This window comes from Drosophila albomicans, chromosome X, assembly GCF_009650485.2.
Source record: "Drosophila albomicans strain 15112-1751.03 chromosome X, ASM965048v2, whole genome shotgun sequence".
NCBI classification, from domain to species: Eukaryota; Metazoa; Arthropoda; class Insecta; order Diptera; family Drosophilidae; genus Drosophila; species Drosophila albomicans.
In genome coordinates, this window is record NC_047627.2 from 26,378,308 (window position 1) to 26,397,294 (window position 18,987).

General features: G+C 41.1%; 4 protein-coding genes, 1 long non-coding RNA gene and 1 other non-coding gene across 8 annotated transcripts; 2 read left to right on the forward strand and 4 right to left on the reverse strand.

Moving 5' to 3' along the window:
- Nucleotides 1-281: 281 nt before the first annotated feature.
- LOC117578249 (uncharacterized) lies at nt 282-1,712 on the reverse strand. The gene is made up of 3 exons (XR_004573361.2): nt 993-1,712; nt 784-924; nt 282-714 (listed from the first exon to the last, which is right to left on the reverse strand). It is a non-coding gene; the product is annotated as an uncharacterized LOC117578249 (long non-coding RNA).
- A 103-nt stretch (nt 1,713-1,815) lies between these two features.
- On the forward strand, nt 1,816-9,584 carry LOC117578159 (uncharacterized). 3 transcript variants are annotated; one of them, XM_034263450.2, is made up of 4 exons: nt 1,816-1,974; nt 6,398-6,909; nt 6,987-8,237; nt 8,369-9,533. In XM_034263450.2, the coding sequence occupies exons 2-4, from the start codon at nt 6,682-6,684 to the stop codon at nt 8,876-8,878; spliced, it is 1,989 nt and encodes a 662-aa protein (XP_034119341.1). In that variant the 5' UTR covers nt 1,816-1,974; nt 6,398-6,681; the 3' UTR covers nt 8,879-9,533. The 3 variants fall into 3 exon arrangements, with proteins under 3 accessions (XP_034119341.1, XP_034119323.1, XP_034119331.1); XM_034263432.2 differs by having other exon boundaries at nt 1,817-1,974; nt 8,366-9,528; XM_034263440.2 differs by lacking the exon at nt 1,816-1,974 and adding an exon at nt 4,735-4,892 and having other exon boundaries at nt 8,366-9,584.
- A 35-nt stretch (nt 9,585-9,619) lies between these two features.
- Trnaf-gaa (transfer RNA phenylalanine (anticodon GAA)) lies at nt 9,620-9,692 on the reverse strand. Its single transcript has one exon. It is a non-coding gene; the product is annotated as a tRNA-Phe (tRNA).
- Nucleotides 9,693-10,652: 960 nt separating this feature from the next.
- LOC117578158 (nose resistant to fluoxetine protein 6-like) lies at nt 10,653-13,590 on the reverse strand. The gene is given in 9 exon segments (XM_052008298.1): nt 10,653-10,953; nt 11,009-11,465; nt 11,519-11,911; nt 11,985-12,097; nt 12,345-12,370; nt 12,373-12,540; nt 12,599-12,672; nt 12,729-13,107; nt 13,267-13,590. Coding segments are annotated over 9 exon segments (2,109 nt in total). The 5' UTR covers nt 13,571-13,590; the 3' UTR covers nt 10,653-10,758.
- A 989-nt stretch (nt 13,591-14,579) lies between these two features.
- Nucleotides 14,580-15,613, forward strand: LOC117578241 (40S ribosomal protein S10b). The gene is made up of 2 exons (XM_034263661.2): nt 14,580-14,662; nt 14,953-15,613. The coding sequence occupies exon 2, from the start codon at nt 14,954-14,956 to the stop codon at nt 15,434-15,436; it is 483 nt and encodes a 160-aa protein (XP_034119552.1). The 5' UTR covers nt 14,580-14,662; nt 14,953; the 3' UTR covers nt 15,437-15,613.
- Nucleotides 15,614-16,746: 1,133 nt separating this feature from the next.
- Nucleotides 16,747-18,242, reverse strand: LOC117578222 (sin3 histone deacetylase corepressor complex component SDS3). The gene is made up of 4 exons (XM_034263599.2): nt 18,042-18,242; nt 17,779-17,929; nt 17,015-17,717; nt 16,747-16,948 (listed from the first exon to the last, which is right to left on the reverse strand). The coding sequence occupies exons 1-4, from the start codon at nt 18,115-18,117 to the stop codon at nt 16,862-16,864; spliced, it is 1,017 nt and encodes a 338-aa protein (XP_034119490.1). The 5' UTR covers nt 18,118-18,242; the 3' UTR covers nt 16,747-16,861.
- Between the last annotated feature and the right edge of the window lie 745 nt (nt 18,243-18,987).

The following is an 18,987-nucleotide window of genomic DNA, read 5'->3' on the forward strand; positions in this document are numbered from 1 at the left end:
CTTTTGATGTAAACTTACATTATTTAAATTCAATTTAAGAATATAGACAATAAAAAAATGGTAACATGTTTTTGTTGATGGTAGAAAATGAATACATATGTTTTTTTCAATTATAGTGAAATTTTCTTTTAAAAATTGAAATTAATTGCAGAAGTTACATACATCATCGGACTATAAGTTCATATATTATCTATAAAATTCGTATATAATTTGAAACAGCCTCCAATCTATTTGGCACAGATCTCTTCATTTAATTCAGTTAGATATCTTTAACTGTATGGAATTTGTTGTTGCTGCTGTTGCTTTTGAGCGCAACCATCTTCATGGAATTATACACTTCCCTTTGCAGCTGCTCAACTTTCTGTTCTGCCTCCCGCTGCGACTCTAGTTCCTTTTCCGCCTCGTGATCCGTTGCAGGCTCCGCTTCCTGACCTGCTTCGACTCGGATGTCGTTGGAATAGCGGACAACGAAAATGATTCAGACCCTAATTCTTCGATCTCTTGCTCGCTGTTGAACTCTCTCTTTGCGCTTGCTTGTCGGCTTTGGTGGCTCTCGGGTGGATAGTGCATAGCGCAGATTTGAGGATTGTGGTAGCTCATCGTCAGAAGGCATCACAAAGTTCGATTCTCATACTCATTGTAAATGTGATTATATTGTTTACGAGGCTTCAGCGAATTCAGCACGCAGTTCATCAACTCGTACTTGGGCACGGACTAGAGTGAGACAGATAGAGAGAGAGAGTTACGAGTTGTTTTGGCCAAAATAGAGATGGGTAAACGTACATGATGGCTTTTGCAACATTCCTAGCTATTGAAGAAGCTGTCGAGGAAGATGCGTCATAGTTTCACGGAGCCGTACGTAAATGCTTTGTATAGTTCTGCAGGATCCAAACTTTTGCCGTCTGTTGCCAGCTCTTAGGATCGCTGCAGAAGAATTGAAAACAAGTGCATTAATTGGATACACATTTGAATTAATTTCTCTAACTACTCACATTTCGACAGCGGCACCCAGACTGACAATGTTTTGTCTGTTCGCCTGCTGCTAAGCAGGAGAAACTTGTGACCCATATGCTCCACGTCCCTGGACAACGACATGATAGCATCGCCCGTATCCAGCATCAGTCACAACTTACTCGTATATTAATACAAATTACCACTGGGGAAACCCCTCAATAACATTTCGTGATCGGTTATGACAAACCGCACCGTCGTGCCATGTTTGCTCAATATCTCCAAGCAAATCTGCAGTCCATGGCCGCATTGGGCAACGTCAGATGACTAAGCTCAGTAAACGCGGAAGTGACTTTTTTGGCAACATAAAGATATAAAGATCGCATGCTCCTCCATGCCCGAGAGCCGGGTCTCCAACGGCGAGGAGACAATATTTCGTGGGCATGCTGGATCTCCTTTTCCTTCTTGGGCTCTAAGAATTTTTTGCCGGTGCAAGCACTAAGTGTGACCGCAACACATACATATTTCGAAAACATTTCATCTTGGTTATCTTTGGAACCCATTTTGCCAAATACCGAATTGTAATATTTGGTATATTTTAGAATTGAAAAAATGGTCTAATTTGCTTTCTATATTAATCCAATTAGTCATGAACTGCGTTATAGTTGATAAACTTTTTTAAAAATTAAAAATATTTCAAATTAAAAAATTATCGTGTTCTTAAACTATTTGTCGAACATAATAGTTGCTATGACAATTGTCATTCCAGTTGGATTTCGTTAATGTACAGACATACTACGAGCTAACCAAAGATCCAGAATCGTTTGCGGCTATCATCGCTTGGTTCATTTCTCTAACCAACTTTGGTCACACTGTATCCAAGACAGCGGTTTTTTTATTTATGCAAAAAAAACCATCAACCAGAAAGCAAGCAGTGTATCTATTAATTCACAACCGCGAGTGAGTGTTATTAAATTAGTGAACGTGTGTAAAGTGCAGCAATAAAACAAACGATCACAAAAGGTAAGAGAAAAGTGTGTGAAACAATGCTTAGAACACACAACGTAAATGGCTGTATGTGAGTGTAAATGGCGGCGTGAGTGTGTTTGTGTGTGTGCATCAAACATTCGAAATAAACTATGGAAAATGCATGAAAACCGAAGGTTAAACAACACACACACACGCACATGGACAAAATAAGTGCGTAGATAAAGTTTGTTACCGTTTTGGTTATGAATGCTGTTGTTGTTGTTGACCTTCGTATTGCTAATCAAACGATTCGTCGTTGGCCGCAAAAACCAACAATGAACTCTTTCAATGGCGGCAACTTAACCTCGTTCACAAACGACTCCATATGTGCGGAAGTGAGTGTGAGTGAGTGAGTGTTTATAAAGCGGCATAACTAACTACCGCTGTCATTTATGTTATATATTTCCTTCTTTTAATTAGTGAATTTGTTTGCGCGCGCTTTCTCTACAAGCACAAACATACATACATACAAGCGCATCACAGATGGTGGTTGCCGCTTACTCTACACACACTCACACACATATAAACAAAGAGAATTCAGTCTATTACTTAACAGGCTATGCGCTAAAACGAGCTAACCGCTATAGCGCTCTCGTTCACACACTACACTGTAACCAGCGTCGTTGTTGTCACTCTCTTTCCGTGCCAAAATGAGCACATCAAACATACATACAGGTGAGCAAGAGAACGCGCAACCTACTTCCATTTTTGGTTTGCTCTCACAGTCGCTGCTCTGACTACTGTTGCTCTACTCTGGGCATAAATTGTAAATCGTGCGTGTGGTTATTCAAGCCAAAAAAAAAATGCCCAAAACAAAGTTGCATTTTGTTGTTTAAGATTTTACTTTCTATTTTAGTTGTATTTAGTCGTTGTTGGAGTATTACGACGTTGCTGCTGCTGTGAAAATCTTTGCGATGTTGTCGGCAACCTGTTTAATGCTCTCCTAGCTGTTGTTGTTTTTGCTGTGCTTTTTGCTGTTTTCACATTCTTATGAGAATTCCAATAAGACACACAGGCCTGTCTTTCACTTTCGGTAGACGCAACACATACATGCGAACATGCGTTTGTGTACGTAGGAAAGTTGATTTTTATGCGTGCCGAACCAAAAACAAGGTCATCGTTTATTATGTTTGTCTTCGATTTTGCGTTTGTCGCTGTATGTGTGCGTATGTGTGTGTGATAATAAACAAACATCTTTGACGGCTGAATCTAATAATAGATGGTGCTGCTGTCCACACCAACCCACGCAATTCGTTTCGCTAACCACCCCCGCCCCCTTCCTATCTTGTCTAAACAATCGCAATAAGTTTATCGCAATCACAAAGTACAGTCTTTGTTTTGCAATGAAATTTGATTGGTGTAAAATGAAGAGGAAGCCAAATCCGCACACACACACACACAAATGAGTTTTATGCAAGCTGTTCTTACATACACACTCGTACACAGAGACAGCGCAATAAATTTGCCTGCTAACCGCACGCTCTGCGCAGCTTTGCATCTTTTGTAAACAAGAAAACAACGGCAGCGACTGCGCAACGCCGGCGGCGGCGTCGACAACCATTAAACGAGTGCATATGACCTAGATTTGTATATATTTTTTTGGTATTTTAGTTTTTTTTGGAAATGCTTTGGCGATGCCACTGCGGTGCTCTCGGCACGTAGCGCACGTCAAGGAAACAAACACACATAAACAGATTTTTAGTTTGTTGTTTCTTGTAGTTGCTGTTTGGCCACTTTCGCCTCGTAATCAAAACAACAACAATGTGTTGCATTCTTGCGGTGTATTGGGTGGGTGACCAGTGTTGGTAAAGTGCTCATACAAACAGCAGCTGGCTGCTTTGTTTAGTGTTGCCATATTTGTAAAAACATGTACGCTGCGCATAAGTATGCATGTACTTGCATGTGTATGAACATGTGTGTGTTATGCTTTTCTATGTTACGTCGCCGTTGTCACGTATTACACTTTGGGCGATGTGACGTCGCCTCCTCTTAATATATTTTTGCTGTTGTTGGTGGGGGGAATGTCTATAAATATATGTACACATCTGCATGATGTACATAGTTTGCATGTATGCATGTCGCGCTTGTTTTGAAATGCGCCTTCAATATACATATAGACATCGCAACTTGGCGCTTATCAGCTTCTTTGCTCGCGCACACGTTGCGGTTTTTATCAGCAGTTGTTGCTGCTGCCACAACGCAAAGAATAACAAAACTGCAAATACATATTTTGCTTTCTAGTTTTTGTTGTTTGCCGATGTGTTGTTGTCTGTCGTTATTGTTGTTTCGTGTTCTTCAAATGTTTGCATCGTGTTTTTGCGGTGTGGCAACTCCGTTGTATTCGCTGCTGCCGACAAATGTTATGCAAATTGTTGCTCTCACTCGCTCATACTGCCATCACAATATCAACCGCCGTCTGTGTGCATATTCATGTGTGTATGTGTGTATTTTTTCACAACCGGAATTTTTTTCGCTGTTGCTTTTGCTGCGCGCATTCTCACGTACACAAACACGAAACATACGCATAGATAGAGCGAGTTTTGGGGTTTGCACTTACTGTAGCTCAGCTGCTGCTGCACTCGACGCACACATATACATACGTTCGAATACGCACAGATACACACACACACACACACACACGTGTAAACGCCGATATGAAGCGACGGCTGAAAAGCGTCGTAGCGTCGTCGACGTTGGCAGCGACAGCAGCAACGCAGCGGTTTTACTTTATTTGTATTTTATTTTTTGTCAGTTTGCCTTTGTGTTTCTTGCGTGCAGACGCGTTTCGTTATCGAGCTCTCTTTTAACCACTTTATTGTTGTTGTGTATTCAATTCGCATTAAAAAGTAGCATTTTTAAATTGTAAATTAAATTGTGCAGCTAGTGAAATTGATAAAAATAAGCAATTTAAGGTAATTTAGAAAATTTAAAAAAATCTGTGCCGTTGATTTGCAAATTTGACAAAATTTGAGAATATAGAAAATTGCCAAGATCAAAATATGAAATGCATGTGTATGTGTGTGCGCGTGGCGTGGGCAGCTGCACCAAAAACAATAAAAACAGCAACATCTCAGTAGTAGTAGTTGTTTTCGGCGTCCGGCACTAAGTGAAAAATATCGAAAAAGTTAAACCTGTTTACGCAGAAGGCGCATTTTCACCAAAACCAACACCAATTTATGCACACACACACATACAGACGCCAAGTGACCGAACAACTAGAAGACGAATACTAAGAGAAGAGAAGGTGGTCAAGTGTCTCCGTCTCTGTCTTGCTCTAGTCGCAGACTCCTTCACTCCTCCCACATTTGTCGACGACAATTGAACTAATTTTTAAACGTTTACCTTTGCAACGTTTACCAACACAAACACATACACAGCGAACCGTGAAACGACGCTTACACACACACACATACGCCGGTGCATACATATACACGCATATAGACTGACAATACGCACTTTCAACTTGAACGTTCGATGAAATCAGTGTCCCCAAAAATATACAATACATACACATGAGTATAAAAAACATTTTTTAACAACAACGACAACAGCAGAGACAACAACGCACCTGGGAGCAAAAACAGCGACGCGAGCAGCGCTGCTTCAAAGTCACGTCACTGTAGCTAGGGTGATTTTGTATGCCCGTGTGTGAATGTTATTGTTGCTGTTCCGTTGTTTTAAACGAGAGAGTGCAACGAGCGCGCGCCAATGCAATACACACATGCATAATCACACACACACACACATGCATGCATGTTTCGCAGTGCGCTTTGTTTATTGTTGTCGTAAAGCGCGTAAGATCAGCACAGTACATATGCGTATATTTGCGTGTATGTGAGAGAGCTGCCATTGCAAATTTATAAACGTTGTATGTGTGTGTATCGTCCAGTCAGCTGCTTTTGCTTCGATACCTTTTTTAGCACTCAATTAACATTAACACACGCATGTACATACACACACAACCTCATTACTACAACTTGCTACATTTTTGATAAGAGATAAAAGCAATATTTATTGCTTTTGCTTTGTGTCGACAACAAAAATTGAAAAAAAGAACGAAACAAAAAGAAAAATGCAAGTATGGCAATACTGTGACGACGACGGCGTCGCCGCTTTGCCAACTGCTTTTGCATTGTTGCCAGCTGTTGTTGCTACTGCTTCTTCTTTATTTTTTTTAACGTGAAAGGGCAATGTTTTTTGCTGCGATAAATTTAATTCGTAAATGCATTTTTTTGTGCATAAACGTTTAATTTAGTACTTGCAATTAAAAATTGTGAATGAGCAACAGCGTGTGCAGCGTTGCCACCTGGCGTGCCAACAATAGATTTTTATAGATAGATGTGGCATTTACCAACACTGTACCAACATATGTTTTTTGTTTTTGCACCGTTTCTAATTTGAATTTCGTTCATTGCAGCAATCAACAACAACAGACAAATGCAGCCCACAACATTGTTGAGCCTTAGACGATGGATGACGCTCGAGCTCAACCCAATGACAACAACGAGAACTGTGTACAAATAGCAATGATATAAAAAAAAAAAAAACCAGTGATCAACAACATACGCTCAAAACAAACAATAATAAATAGCACAAACATTTACAATATAAACAAAGCAAAAACACTCAACAGTGACGAATCGCAAAGAAAATACAAAAACAATAACAAATATTAATTATCAGTTTTGAAATAAGCTCAACATGTTCAATTTCCATAAGCCACGCGTTTATCGCTCAACAGATGGCTGCTGCATCTGCAGGGCCAAATCAAGCAGTTCGCGCTTCACCGCCTCACGCAAATACGAAAAGGAGTCGATGCAGTGCTTCAATCTCCACGAGCCGCGCAATGGTGAAATTTGCAATGCTTGCGTGTTGCTCGTAAAGCGCTACAAGCGTTTGCCTGTGGGCAGCAAACGTCACTGGGGACACGTAAGTGCAAACGAGATGACAATACCATACATACAGCTTAATCATTCTCTCACTCTGTCTCTCTCTTGTATACGCAGGTTGTTGATGCACGCGCTGGTCCCGGCACCAAATCCTTAGCCAAGCAAAAGAAGCGGGACAATGATAGTGATACAACATCAGGAGGAGGAGGAAGTAGCAGCTCGCTGCCCGAAAAGTTTGCCAAGATCTTTAAAAAGAATCGCAAGGGCAAGATAACAGCAGCAACAACGGCAACGGCAACAGCATCGTCATCTATTGACCGTGAGCTGCAACTGCAGCAACAGCTGCTTTGCAAGGAGCGATCACCACACTCGGAGGACCAGCCCAGCGACTCAAATGAGAGCAACGACGACGAGCAGCTGCAGTTGCAACATGTGGCCACAACAGTGGCTGCGACAACGCCATATCAGACACGCAAACGCACCGCAGCCGCTGCACTAGCCACAGCTTCCATCTCACTATCGCCATCATCATTATCATCATCCTCATCAGCGCCATCTGTTGGCAGCGGACGGCAACGTCTGCGTTTGACGGGCAGCAAGCGACGTCGCATGCTGGAGCCGCGCAAAAATCGACGTGCTGTTGACAATGTGCCCTTCTTTGAGGAGCACGATCTGCTGCGTCTCGATGTCTGCTGTGGCACCGTCTTCCAAAGTCTGTCGCTCGGCAGCGCTTGCTACATTATCGATCCGGAGCTCTACAAGCCATGCGAAAAGCATCGCAGACGTGGCCAGCAACAGCAACAACAGGTGACAGAGCAGCAAAAGAAGCTGCTGGCAGTGCAACAGCATCAAGTGAGCAGCATTAGCAGCGCGACGACGACGTTGACGACGCCGACGCCGAGTCAGGCGCCAATTCCAACGCCGGCGTTGAAGAAGCATCATTTGTTCTTTATGCGACAATCGGAGTCATTTCCACAGGGTGAAATCCATAGAATAAGTCCAATTCCATTGAATAAGACTGAGGCAATGCCACCGACACCAACACAAACACAAACAGCAACAAATGTACAACAACAACAACAGCAACAGCAACATTCCACACTGATGCTAAAGCCCGGCGTGGGAGTGACGCCATCTGTTGGCCTGCTGCATGTTGGCATGATGACAGCAACAACAGCCACAGCAGTAGCAGCAACAACCAACAACACGACAACAACAACAGCTGTTGGCGCAGCATCGCCATCGTCATTGTCATCGTCATCGAACTGCTCGACATCGTCATCGGTGGCCACCAAATTCAATGACAACTCATCCGACTCGGGTTTCGATGAGCATGTGTTGGAGCGCAAGTCCGTTAGTCCGCCAACGGTGAGTAGTGTCGTGTGACAGACAGACAAAAGCTCGCTGGCATAACATTTGCCTGCTGCTTGCTTGCCATCGTTTTCCTAGCTGATCCGTGTTTCCATCAATCTTATTGTTGTCTATCTATTTCACAGCAGGATGAACTGCACTTGCAGGAGAAGAAGCAGCATCAGTTGCAGCAGAGAACTGCAGGCGGCGGCGGAATGCAGCGTTTAATATTGGCAAGCGGGCTGCCCATAAGCGGACAATCACAGAATCTGGTGCTGACCGGCAACGAGTTTACAGCGCGTTTTGTGCAAACGCCACCTCAAATGCTAAAGATAACAACAACAGGAAATGCAAGTGGAGGAGTGGCAGCAACAGCAGGATCTCAAAGTAGTGGCAACAGCAATAATAAAATGCGTGCAATATTCAACAGTGCAAACACGATTCAGCATGAGAACGGTGTAACCACCATACTGCCGGCATCCTCGTTGGCAGCCAGCAATCAAACGGCCGCCATGAATGCCATTGCACCAAGCACAGTGACCATAACACCAGCGGCGGCCAATGCCAAGTTCATACTGTTAAAGCCATCGACGGCAATTGGCAGCAAGCATCCAACAACGGCAACAACAACAACGCCACCCGAGGTGAAGATCGCATAGAGTGCGAAAGGGAGAGAGCGAGTGCGAGCGCTTGACTTTAACATGGCCATGTTAACTGGCTGTTATCTACACTGTTGATTTACATGCATACTGTATTTACTCGTAAGAAGAGACAAGAGAAAGGGACAGACAGATTTGTTACTTTGTACATAAACATACAGCTCGATTCATACACACACACACATAGCTATATGCTTACATTATTTGTCCTACACACACATACACGTAGTGTTTAGTTAGTTTTTAATTTGACTTCTTTTTTTTAATATTTTCCATCGTCATATATGTACAACTATTTTATAAGAATACTCAGCTCAAGCGAAACGTATCATTTAAAAATATTTAAAAACAATAAATATACCTTAAATTTGTTTTATGTACATATGTTTACACACACGAACACACACATACAGACAGAGACAGCAACATTTTTGAATTGCATTTGCTCCTACAGTGCGCTGCAGGCTGCAAAAAGCTGACTGCTACGTTAACAGTTTTATAGTTTTGTGTAGTGTTGTAGTTGTAGTCTATATATTCTCGCAAACCGAAAAGCAATAAACATATGCCACAATTTACATTATACATAAAAACGAACGTATAAGTAGCCTTGGAAACAAACAAACAAATTGTGTGTTGACAGCAATGTTTTTTTATTAAATTAATTTAAAGTATAAATAAAAAACAAGAAAATCCGTATAGAAAGAAGAGCTTTTTAATTCAATTTAAAAAAAAAGAGAAAGCTGCCGAAACCCGGGATCGAACCGGGGACCTTTAGATCTTCAGTCTAACGCTCTCCCAGCTGAGCTATTTCGGCGCTGCATTCGCCACGCTTCTTAACAGATGGCAGGAAGCGAAATCGTCATCTGCATCAAAACTCAAATCGTACACTTGAGAGTTCACAAAACAATCTCAGATAAGACTGACATTTGATGAACTGTCTGTCACTTCCCGAGATGAATCTTGTTTTTATTTGTGCGCCTTAGTCACCGACGCGTGCTTATTAAAAGCTTTGCAGGCGTGGAAGGAGGAGGGAAGGAAACAAAATCAAGTTCCGAAGGTTGTTTAAACTTGTCGTAAGAGACACAAGCAAGGAAGATAAAGTCGGGTGTACTCGACAGTGAGATACCTGCTATCTATTTTGAATATAAGCAAACAGTGCGGTATTATTCTTATAGCATACCGCAAAATTCTAAAAATATACCGAATGTCAGCTGCGCTTGCTGTTGATTTCTGGTCGCCTGATAGTTCAGCTCGTCAAATGGTCGATTTTTAGTTCTTGTGCGCTGCTTTAACAGCTTCTTGATGATGATATACTACGTATGAAGATGTGTTAAGTGTAATGTATGATGTATGGAAATTGATGTACTTGATGTATTATGTTTGCAAAATGTCATATGGCATTCATCATGCCCAAACATCCACACCAACAAACATGTCAACTGCCGACGCGGAAGCAGTCAAAATGAGGCAAATCGACGGCTGAAGTACCAGGCGAACAGAAACGAGCAGAAAGCAACAGCAAATTTGCTCGAGTGCAAAAATGCGCTCAACTTTCTGCATTGAGAGCAACGATGCAATATGGCGGCTGCTTGAGTGAGATATTGATAAGCGATAAATTTGATTTTTCGATAACTTTCAATGCACTTCATTTGATAACTATTGAGCGCTAATTTCAAATTTTCCATAATGAGGCAAGTTTGAATTTCGACAATTGAAAACCTAATTTTATTTTATTAATTTTAAACTAAATTTAGAAAGTGCGATATAAATGTAATAAAACTTCTTACATTTTATAGTATAAATTATATATCAATAGTAAGTTTTACATAATTTAAATTATATTTAGAAAATAAGTTTTATGTATGGAGATTATATGTCATTCAAATTGAACTATCTAATGTTACTTTCGCCTCCAGTTGTGGTGCAGGTTCGTTCAGCTTAGGCGATGACTGAGTTTTCGGTTTTCCACTAGGTAAAAAGAGCAGCTGCAATCCGCCGCTGGGAGCCTCAATCAGAATGTACATGCAATATGCGAGCAACACGGAGAATCCAAAGTCTGACCAGAAACGGAGCATCTAAACAAACAAAATTGTAATTACTATAATTTTGGTGCTTACAGTAATGACTTACCACTTGATAATCGCTGAAATAGGTACTGGTAACCGTATTACCCCCGTTGATATTTTGGATGAACACATGCCAGATGTACACACAATATGAGAGCTTCGACAGCGGCTGCCATATGGCAGAGGAGAGGAAGCTGTTGGCCAATCCACCGTAGCCATATTTGCAAGCAAAAACGATCCAGGCCAACGCCAGTGGCCAAGAGATGCGTGTCAGCGTCACATAGAAAGCCTCGTTGAGAATGGGCAGCGTATAGCCATTGGCTGGATATGGATAGAGTGCAAATAGACTGATAAATATCAATGCCAAGCAACTAATCCAGCCCAGCCAAACAGTCCAGCGATTCAGTACGATTGTCTTGCCACGCTTCACGTGCAGAAAGTAGCCAAGTAATAGGCCAATAATCCAGGGCGAAGCTCTAACGTGAGTGCCCACATAGATAGACATGCCACCGGGGCGACTCCTGTAAAGAATTTGAATGATATATTTATAAAATCGATATAATTCAGCACTTACATGGAGTAATCCCGGATAACCATGGTGGCAAAGAGACAGCCAGCCAAGAGAAGCATGAGCACCACAATGCCAGCGACTGCCTTCTTGCCCCACTTGTAGAGCGCGATCAGGAGCAGTGGCGAGATGATATACAGCTGCATGTCGACGCTGAGATACCAGCTGTGACCCAGGCACATGTCCGCTTTGGCAGCATAATTCTGCACATAGAGCAGAGTGAGATACCAATTGTCCTGGCAGGTTGTGACGCTTGCATCGAGGTAGGAGTCGGAAACGGGGCCACCGCCAATGAGAGGCAGTAGCTTCATGTACGCCAGTATGGCCAATGCAAGCACAGGCGTCAAGCGCAGATAACGATGGAGGTACATCAGCGGCACATTGATTTTCCCCTCGGTTCTATAAAATACATATGTATGTGCATACATACATATGACATATGTGACAGGAGTTGTGATTTGGGGCTACTCACTTTTCCATGGAACGCAGCGCCACCATGACCAGCAAAAGGCCACTTAAAAAGAAGAAGCTATCCACCGAGAATAGGCCATGTGTTATAAACATGCTATAGGGTGATCTATACCACTGTAATTGAATAAATAAGCACACATATTCAACAATTATTGCAACTTTACTCTCTGAAAATTTAAATGGCGGCGCAACATTGTGCAGCGTTGCCAGAGATGTGCAACAAGAATGCGTGCAAAACGTTGCCAATCACTACGAACAAAATGCAATTAATGCAAGCCATGCCAACTTGGCCAAGGGCGGGAATGCATTTGAATTCAAAATTGAGCAGTAGGTGAAAAATTATAATTTACAACATACTTACCGGTAATACATCCACTAGATTAATGATAAGGCAGTCATTATATAGTCATGACCATAGACGACCCAGACAAGCGACAAGCAGCGTATACCGTGCAGACAGTCGATAACATTGGGATTTGTTTTGCTGTCGACAACGCGGAAAAGAGCCCTTGAGTTAACACGTGCCGAGAAGATCTTCGCAAGGAGCGGCAGATGTGCTGCGAAAATGAAATGAATACTAAATGGTCGATTGAAATGAATAAATACCCAACTTACTTTGATCCTCGCAGCAGAAGTAATCATACAATGTGGATAGCAACATAGCAGCAGCCAAGACAGCAATAATAACGCTGCAAAAGGCAAATTGTTGAATGTGACAGCTAAGTAAATCACAATTTGCACTTACATAGTGAGTATAGCAATGCCATCGAGGGGTTTACTTTCTGCCGTCTTGCATTTTTCATCGTCGATTAGCTGCTGTTCCCCATTCAACTCAATGCTCAACAACTGCTGGAAGAGTCGACGCAGCAGCGTCTCCATGTGATCCCCCGTACAGGAGGCGGGAAAACAAACAGCAGTCTGAATGTTGATCAGGCTCAAAGCGGCTGAGCTGCCGCTGTCCAACATGCTGCCTGAGAGCAGCTTGGCAAAGCAGTATTTGCCCCGCAGCGTTTGTCCCGTAGTTGACAACGCATGATTCACCCGAATGCATTCCTCAAAGTTGCCCAAATCCTTCATGTTGCCATAGAGCATACCAGCTGGCAGTCTGCCCCAGGAGTCAATCACTGAAAGCGAAAGCGAAAGAGAATGCAATACCATGTTAACTTCTTTAGTACTGACTGACAAAAATGTAATATTAAATCAAAGTGATTCTTTAGCAGAAGATCGTAGTCAGAGACTTCTTCCTTTCATTATCCTGACACTTTAAGCCTAGTTTCACTTACTTCTCAATGCCCACAGTTGCCCCGATCTTAAGGCCAGACTCAGCTGAGCCACTTCAGACAGACATAACAGATCCTGTTGGTTGGGTAGCCTTGAGCCTGGTACAATTAAATCCGTATCCGTTGTCGTGATATTCTCGTAGTAATCAAAGAACTCGATGGCCAAGTGGCGTAACTGCATCATGCGCTGGTATTCCTTGATGTTCAAATCCGTTGTATGCAGTTGGTTACTGCTTGCTGCTAAGCCGCAAGCGGACAGCAAAATCGTTAAGTGATAAAAGCTAACCATTGTCTTTGAGGTTGGCATTTCAATTGGCCTGCCCGAAGGCTGGCAATGGTTTTATATACATAGCTAAATGTCTGCCGAGATGAGATAACGAGTTCCGAAAAACACTAACACTAATTCTTATTGATTAAAACGGTTGCCCTATATGGCTCGCAAAAGGTTTTCGATCTCTGACTAACAACGACGCGATGGATTGCTTTATTTCTGTGGCGATAAAGGTTAAGTGGATTGCCTTGTGTCTGACGCTGGACGCTGTGGAACTTATCTTAATCATTTATAGAGATTACTTTGCGTATTTCACACTTTGAATCCACAATTTCGTCAATTTTAGGATTTATTCTATAAGATGTCCTGCAAATGACCTCCTGGAGTGTATTAACATTAAGTTAACTTATCTAATCATCTTCCACTTTCGTGGAATGTTTGAAAATTCTGTGAAAAACCAATCTTTTGGTACTCAATTACTTCCAAGAATAGTAGTTAGAACAAAACTAAAAATGTATATTTATAGCTAATCCTAGAATGGCAATCAATTGATATAAACTAGCTTATCGCAAACAAATTTGTAAGCACGAAATTTTACACGTTAATCTAATCAAAGTAAAGTTCAAGTTGGTAAGTCCTAACAATAAATTCATAATTCACCTTATTTTGTAAGTTATATATGACTTCTCTTATTCAAAACGACAATTCAAATTATAAGCTTTCGATTATTGGCGCCGATTAATATACAAAAATCGATTGCTCAAATGGTGGCATTGACTGACCATTCAAAAAATATATAAACAAGAATCCGTCAGACAAATGTCTTTGACTTAAAAAATAGAAAATAATATAAGTTTAAAAAAAAAGCAATAATGATAACTATTTTTCAATAATACAAAACGCAAGATACTCTTTACAATACAAATTTAATAATTTGTTTTTGCATTTAATTATTGAATTCTTTATTGCATACTTTAGGGTGTCGGAGCAGCTCTGCGCTAAAGCATTCACATGTGAACGCAACATGCAACCCTTTGTATACACAGGGAAAGAAGAAGAATATGAGAGCTGACAGCTGTCAACTCGCTTTTCCTTTCTTTCCGGTCTCTGCTCCATAGAAGACGCAAAGTACGTGAAAAATATATCAAGTATAATCTGCAAAATAATTGCGAATCCGTCAAAGTGTTAAATAAATCGAAATTGTTGTGAATGCGTCGAATTGCGCTGCAACTGTTAATTATCGTGTGCTGTGCATTTTCATAGACGTTTGCCAAGAATTTGCAATCTTTGCAGTTCAGCGGCTTGTTGACAAGCGCCAAGCATAACAACAACAACAACAAAAATATACATTATACTTATATCGGTAGTTCATACCTAATTATTTTTTTTGTGTGCTTTTTTTTATTTCTTGTGTGCAGCATGTTCATGCCAAAGGCTCATCGTGTCGCCATTTATGAATACCTCTTCAAGGAGGGTGTCATTGTGGCCAAAAAGGATTTCCATGCACAGAAGCATCCCGAGCTGGACTCCATCCCCAATCTGCATGTGATCAAGGCACTGCAATCTCTGCACTCGCGCGGTCTCGTCAAGGAGCAGTTCGCCTGGCGTCATTACTACTGGTATCTGACCAACGAGGGTATTGAGGAGCTGCGCAGCTACCTGCATCTGCCCCCCGAGATTGTGCCCTCGACCCTGAAGCGTCCCGCACGCTCCGAGCCCCTGCGCCCCCGCCCAGCGGCTGGTGGCCCACGCGGACCCGCCGATGCCTCCAAGACCGGCGAGGACCGTTCCGCCTACAGACGCGCTCCAGGCGGCAGCGGTGTGGACAAGAAGGGTGATGTTGGACCCGGTGCCGGTGAGGTGGAGTTCCGTGGCGGATTTGGACGTGGCTCTCGCAACTAGACGGGCGTTTCCAGCGTTTTTTTTATATTTAAACGAAGTTCAACCATTCAAACAAAAAAAAACAAGAGAAAATGCTTTTGTGTGTATGTTTTATATAGAATTCTATCGAGTCGAAAAGCATTGCAGCGATGCAATCATTAAATTATAAAGCAAGCGCAAAGTGAAACAACAAAACAACCATATTTTGTATTTATTTTTTTTATGTGCTAAGCTCCCTTTTTATTGGGTTGAAAAGCTTTCGAAATATGTAGATGACAACGTTGAATATGACTTGGAATCGTTGCTCCCAAGTCTTTTAGTTTTCTCACTCGTCTTCGAGTTGGGAATACTTTGAACTGTCTTTAAAGCTTGGATTGTAGTCTAGCAACTTATGACAACTTCATTGACTTGAATTGAAAGGAACTGCTTTTGTTTCTAGCAGTCCAATAAATTATTGTTTGCCGCGCTTTTTGAAGTAGCACATGGAACTGAAGAAATTGCATGAAGCTTAAAAGAACATTTGAACGAAGCCGAAGAAACGATCAGAAGAATGCTGAAGAGATATTTAAGATGAAGCTTAAGCGAATATTTAAACGAAGCCGAAGAAACCAATGGGAAAATGCTGGAGAAACATTTAAGATCGATTTTAGACTGCTAAAGCTCGCAGTTGTCTATCCTAGAACTACATTCCAAGATAGAATAATGATACTTTGAAAGAAATATCATTCATAGCTATATCGACTGCTGTTCTGCCTTCTATCGAAGATTAGTTCTAAATGCAAAGGATTTATCAGCTTAATCTAAGTTTGCCAGCTGTTGCAGATACATATTTCGACTACAAGTTGAAAAAGAATATGAATAACATTACTCTTTATAAATGACAAACTAACCCTTTCATTGATAAATTACATTTTAAGTTGATTTTAAAAGGCATTGTGAAGAGCTTTAGTTGCATAGATCATAAAAATCTAAATTTTTTCAATTTAAAACATTCTACTTTCTCATTAATAACCATATTTCCAGTATTTGCAGCTTTTTATACTGAATTAGTTATAGAGATGGCAATAAATATACATAAATAACAATTGGATTGCATTGAATTTGCCACGATATAGTTTAGTTTTGCCATAAAATAAACATGATATAAGATTTACTTTCAGAACTTGCTCGTCACATGGAGTCAAACTTAGCTTGTGAGACTGGTTTACAAACAAATCTTGTTTAATATTTCAAAGGCTATGTGGAAAAGCTGCTCACACGATGCGGAATGAATTGGAAACCGATTTCTAACAACAACGCGACAATCGGACTAAGTCAACAAACTACGAAAGTTACAATTATTTACAATTTGTATTTGTTTTGTGAAATATTTGCTTTGTTTTCATTTTTTCCTCTTAATAAAATGTACACTTAATTGTAATTGTAATTGTAATGAAAATGAAGAAACTATCGTCGTTTTATGGATATTTTGCCCTTGGCCAAGTGCGACATGTTGATCTTGAATTTGCTTTCGTTGGAACGTTTCACCCAGATCTGAAAATGAACAAAAATCAAATTTAGCTTTGGTTGTGAATACTTTTTGGGGATTTTGTTACATACAACTTCATTGCCAATCGCTGTGATGGTGGCCGGAAACTTGTTCATATCCTTGCCCTCCACGTAGATCTGCTGACCGCGACAGAACCATCGACGCTCATACAACAACTTATTGTCTTCGATGCGCGTCTCCACATAGCTATTGGCCTCGGCGAGCAGATTGTGTTGCTGCTGCTGTTGTTGCTGTTGCGAGTTGGAATACGAGCCCATGCCGTTCTGTTGTAGAGGCAAAGGTTTGCCACGTTGTATCATCTTGAGATCCGATTCTATTTCCTTATCATCCAGTTGATAGATCAACAATTGTCCCGTCGCTGGTTTGCGACGCTTCTCAATCACCGGCAACGGTTCGTTGGGCCGTCGACGCAATTTACGCGTCACTGTCGTCTTAATTTCCATCGAATCGTTTGTCAGCTCCAAGCTATAGCGTTCATTTTCAATTTGTCGCTTGCGATCTTCAAAGTCCGCTATCAAATTGTCTTTCAAATCCATCATTTTCTCATCGTACTCTTTTTGGGCGGCTTTCTTTTCGAGTATATAATCACGTTCCACACACTCGCGCATATAGTCCTTGTAGATCTCGTTGAGGCGACGTCGCTCCTTCAGTTGATTGTCCAGTTTGCGAACACGCTTCATGTACTCTGGATGCATTAATTGGTTGAGCTCGTCCAGCTGCTTTTGCAAATTGATGAGTTTGTGTTGATACATTCTAAAAACGAAGAGGATGGTAATTTTGTTTTATGATTCCTTAATAAATTCAAGTTTCTCACTGTTCTTTGAGTTCGCTGTTGCTGCCAATGCTGTTGTTGTTACTATTGTTGTTCCCACTGCTGTTGTTGTTGTTGCTGTTCGATGAGGTGCCATTTGTATTGCCATAACGATTTGGGCTGCGGAACTCTGTTTCGCTTGCATCGTCCGTATCTGTAATTGGAATTGTGTCGCGTTGCATGATCGAAAGTCAACTGTGCATCATTTTTGGCGGCCCCACATACAGGAAAGTCTCGAATTTCCTATTTTCCACCGCTTCACTCACCTTCTTCACTGCGCTCATCGCCAATGGATTCGTCGTCAAAATTGTCACCCGAGTACACAGTGTAATAGGCGTTCATGATGAGATTTGATATCTGCACTGTTTATTGCTTTTATTTCCAATTTTTTTCCAATTTCTTACAAATTTTGTTTATATTTGTTGATACACACACACACGTAGTCACACAAGTGTTGTACAGCGCATTATTTGCGTAGATGTGGCAGCGCCGGCTCGATAGTTCGATACATACGTGAGTTGACAGCACTGCTTGAGTTCAAAATGTATGCAGCTGGGCACACTCATTTTTTTAACAATGGCGCACAGTTTGAACAAATAATTTATTTTTAACTATGATTGCATAGCAGCAAGTAAGAATTTGCTGCAAATAAATTATTAAATAATTAATAATTGTAGTATTTAAAAAAATATAAAAATACATGTGAACATTGCATTCGGAAAATTCAAGAACACAATTATTAATGTCGTCGATTAGCAGTGTGATTCATAATTCTATTTCGTTATGAATGAACATACGTAATGTTGGCCTGCCCACTATAAAAAAGCGCCCACAAACATTTGTTGTCGTTTTCTTTTCATTTTTTTAAATTTTAATTCGTTTTAATGTTTTTGTTATTTAGTTATGACTGAATAAATATTCTTACATCTGAAGAGCACTTCACTCTATCCATATCATATTGTTTGACAACTGCTGCTGTTGCCGATGCTGTGGCTGCTGCTGACACATATTTGAACGCTGTCGTCAAGCCAGCGACTCCCACGCAAGTAGATCTATTTGCCTTAGTTGAAAAATTGGCGTATTATACATCAGCCAAAAATTCCATGCTAAATCATCGTGAGCGAATTTTTTGATTGATTTGCAGAGATGTCTATTGCGGGGGTGTTATACGGGGGGCCAAAGATTTGGAATGCCTTACGAAAATATACTATA